This window comes from Parasteatoda tepidariorum, chromosome 10 (assembly GCF_043381705.1).
Source record: "Parasteatoda tepidariorum isolate YZ-2023 chromosome 10, CAS_Ptep_4.0, whole genome shotgun sequence".
Taxonomy (NCBI): domain Eukaryota; kingdom Metazoa; phylum Arthropoda; class Arachnida; order Araneae; family Theridiidae; genus Parasteatoda; species Parasteatoda tepidariorum.
The window spans coordinates 71,549,458-71,552,455 of NC_092213.1; the positions used below are offsets into that span (position 1 = coordinate 71,549,458).

At 35.3% G+C, this 2,998-nt stretch overlaps 2 protein-coding genes across 2 annotated transcripts in view; both read right to left on the bottom strand.

Annotated features, from left to right (window-relative positions):
* LOC107449272 (uncharacterized protein CG3556-like) overlaps window positions 1-2,998 on the bottom strand; it is a 184,835-nt gene that overhangs the window by 130,603 nt on the left and 51,234 nt on the right. The window lies entirely within an intron of this gene.
* Window positions 1-2,998, bottom strand: part of LOC107437168 (low-density lipoprotein receptor-related protein 12) — a gene marked incomplete in the record, with an annotated part of 24,089 nt that overhangs the window by 2,631 nt on the left and 18,460 nt on the right. The window contains 1 exon segment of the mRNA XM_071187104.1: window positions 1,488-1,607. Within this exon segment, the coding sequence (XP_071043205.1) occupies window positions 1,488-1,607 (120 nt within the window).

The window sequence follows — 2,998 nt, forward strand, 5'->3', positions numbered from 1 at the left end:
TATCTCATCCTGTCCAAATAGAGAAATTTCATGGAGGGCGTTACGCCATACAATGTTACAAATGTCAAAAATTTGGACACACTCAAAAATCATGTTCAAATGAGCCAGCATGCATGAAATGCGCAGGAGCGCATTTCACTTACCAATGTATGAAGCCTCTCTCCCTTCCTGCCAGGTGCATAAACTGCCAAGGCGATCACCCGGCCTGCTTTACGGGCTGTGGTGCTAGGCCGAAAAGACACCAGCGCACCTTCACGAGGAAACCTCAAGATGCCCCCAGCAATGTAGCTAGATTCCTGAACATTCTCAAAGAACTCCAGGAACTGTTGAATGACGAGAAAATAGTCTCTCTACTCATCTCCTTGCTCCCAACCCAAAATATGTAGATATGGAGCCCCACCATCATGCCTGCTACACCTCACATGATTCCTTTCTTCATTTTTACCTCATTTCAGGTTCTATTCCGAGCCTACATCACATCTTTCCTATGTATGTTCCCGTCATGGGATATTTCAAGATGAATGGGAAAAGGGTCATTTAGGCCTCAGATGCCCAGTTCTACAACAACGAACGAACGAAAGGTAAGTCATGTAAAGGGGCCATCTAGACCTCAGATGCCCAGTTCTACAACAACGAACGAAGGTAAGTCATGATATCTAAAGACCTATTTCATTCTCTTGCAATTATGTCTGGACGTGGCAAAGGAGGAAAAGTTAAATTGATGTCAAGAAAACTAAAGATAATTATTTAATTACGACTATAAATAGCTGCTCTTCTTCACCGCTATAGACCGTCACTTCCTTACCACTATCTAAAACCACAGCAGATTCTCACATAGCTCCACCCATGGAGGATTCCATCGAAGCTGCAGTTCCACAACTCCCGTCAAGAATATGGCCATATTCAAAAAGCATGCAATGCATCTTCAAAATGTGTGAAATGCGCCGGCGAACACCAATCATACGAATGTCGAAAAGACAGACACACACCACCAAAGTGTTGCAACTGTGGGGAGACCCACACAGCAAACTTCACGGGGTGCAAAGCCCGTCCCAGTTGGAAACGGTTCTCGTCCTAATCCTACCACAACAGTAGGACTGACTCACAGACTTGTGACAATAGTGCAGGAATTACAAGAACTCCTAAAGAATGAAGAGGTGATCCGACTATTGCAGAGGATCATTGGGGAGAACTTACTATATGATTTGTACCATGAAGTACTTTATGCTTCGTACTATGAAATTTATTAGAACATTTATAAATTAATAACAAGAGCGGACAACACAATAGCTAAATTATTTAATTCAAACATTTATAAAATTACAAAGTTATCCTAGAAGAAAGTAAATGTTTAAGCATTCATTAATCTGAGTATATCTAGATTTATCTTGAACTTTGCATGTTACATTATAAAGATTCGTTAAAGCATTTACTGTCTACCACTTTTATAGTTACGTAATATTAAAATAAATCTAAAATAATCTTACGACAGCCAATTTCGTCAGCACCATTTGGACAGTTTATCATTCCATCGCAAACTTCACTCCTGGCTATGCAAGTATTTTCAGAGCAACGGAAGCTGTCATTACTTTTACAATCATTATAAACTGCCAAATATAGAAAATAAAATAAAAATGTTACATAAATAATATATATAAAAAAGTTAAATAATGTTAAAATAAATAAACAAAAGTATTACTTTTCAAACAACATAAAATTTTTGATTAGAAAAAAAGATTGATTTGATTATGTTTTACTCTAAATAAGCAGTAAAATTATACGTTTTAAAGTATAAAATTTTATATACATATATATGTATAAATATAGATAAAGTTAAAAGAATTATATATTAAATATGATCCATAAGTACAGCATATATCTAACATGCAATCATTTAAATCCTTTTCCACAAAGAAAGTAATAATATTAGTCTAATTATCTCAGGAATGCTTGGGAAATTGATCAGTCCCACGTTACTAAAACCTATTAATATTTAAATATATTATCCAGAACGATATAAAAACCCCACTTTCCAAGGTCAATCTGTCGCTTCCCTATCTATCCACCTGCATATAATATTCTCATTTCGGGGCTTCGGCCCTTACTTTAATGAAATACTATTATTTCTCCATGTTCCTGAATTTACTTTCAATAAGCACCGGCCACACTATCAATTTACAATGTTAATGCTTTTTAAGTGTAAGAAATATATATCTTTATATAATATAAGAAGAGAGTGAAATGATAACAAATAGCCAATCACAGAAGACTTACAGTTAGTAACGCACAAAACAGCCAATTAAAATCGAGAACGCATGTGTGTGAAAAGGTACTAATTTATAATAATGCTGCTTGCTATTGGCCTAAAAATCACGAGGTAGGATCCAGTTCTTCCTCATTCATTTCAATATTGGTTTGGTTGTCATCAGAATAAAATTAACAACAGCAGTAAAGGTATTCGCGATCGCAACGCTCGAGAACGCCCTCTAGCGGGAGCCTGTAAATATCAGACATTAATTTATCACCTTTTCATTTAGTTCCATCAGAATCACTACCAGAGTCGGTCGCCATTTTCTTTCCACGAAATAAGAAGCGAAATTTCCCTAAGGAAAAAGCCAAAAACTTAAAAACTCTCCAGAACATTGTTAAATCTTTCAGAAACAGAACACGCCAAACATTTGAAGAAAATTCCTCAATAATTTTCAACTTCTATTATCAACAAACTTGCAACTGATAACTTCCGATTTCGCTATCGCATACTGTTACAGATGTGATGTGTGTATTAAGGTAAAATGCATTTCTTCTGTCTTCAATTCATTACAAATTAAAGTGAAGTCAACATTGCTTTCGTCATTCCAATAAATAAATGTGAATTCAGAACGTCAAGAACTGCAATTATTATAGAATATTCTTCTTTGTTATAGAACGGTATATATTTCTGTATCCATATAATTCGGAAAACAACAATAAAAAATTATCCAAGTTACTTGAAATAGTG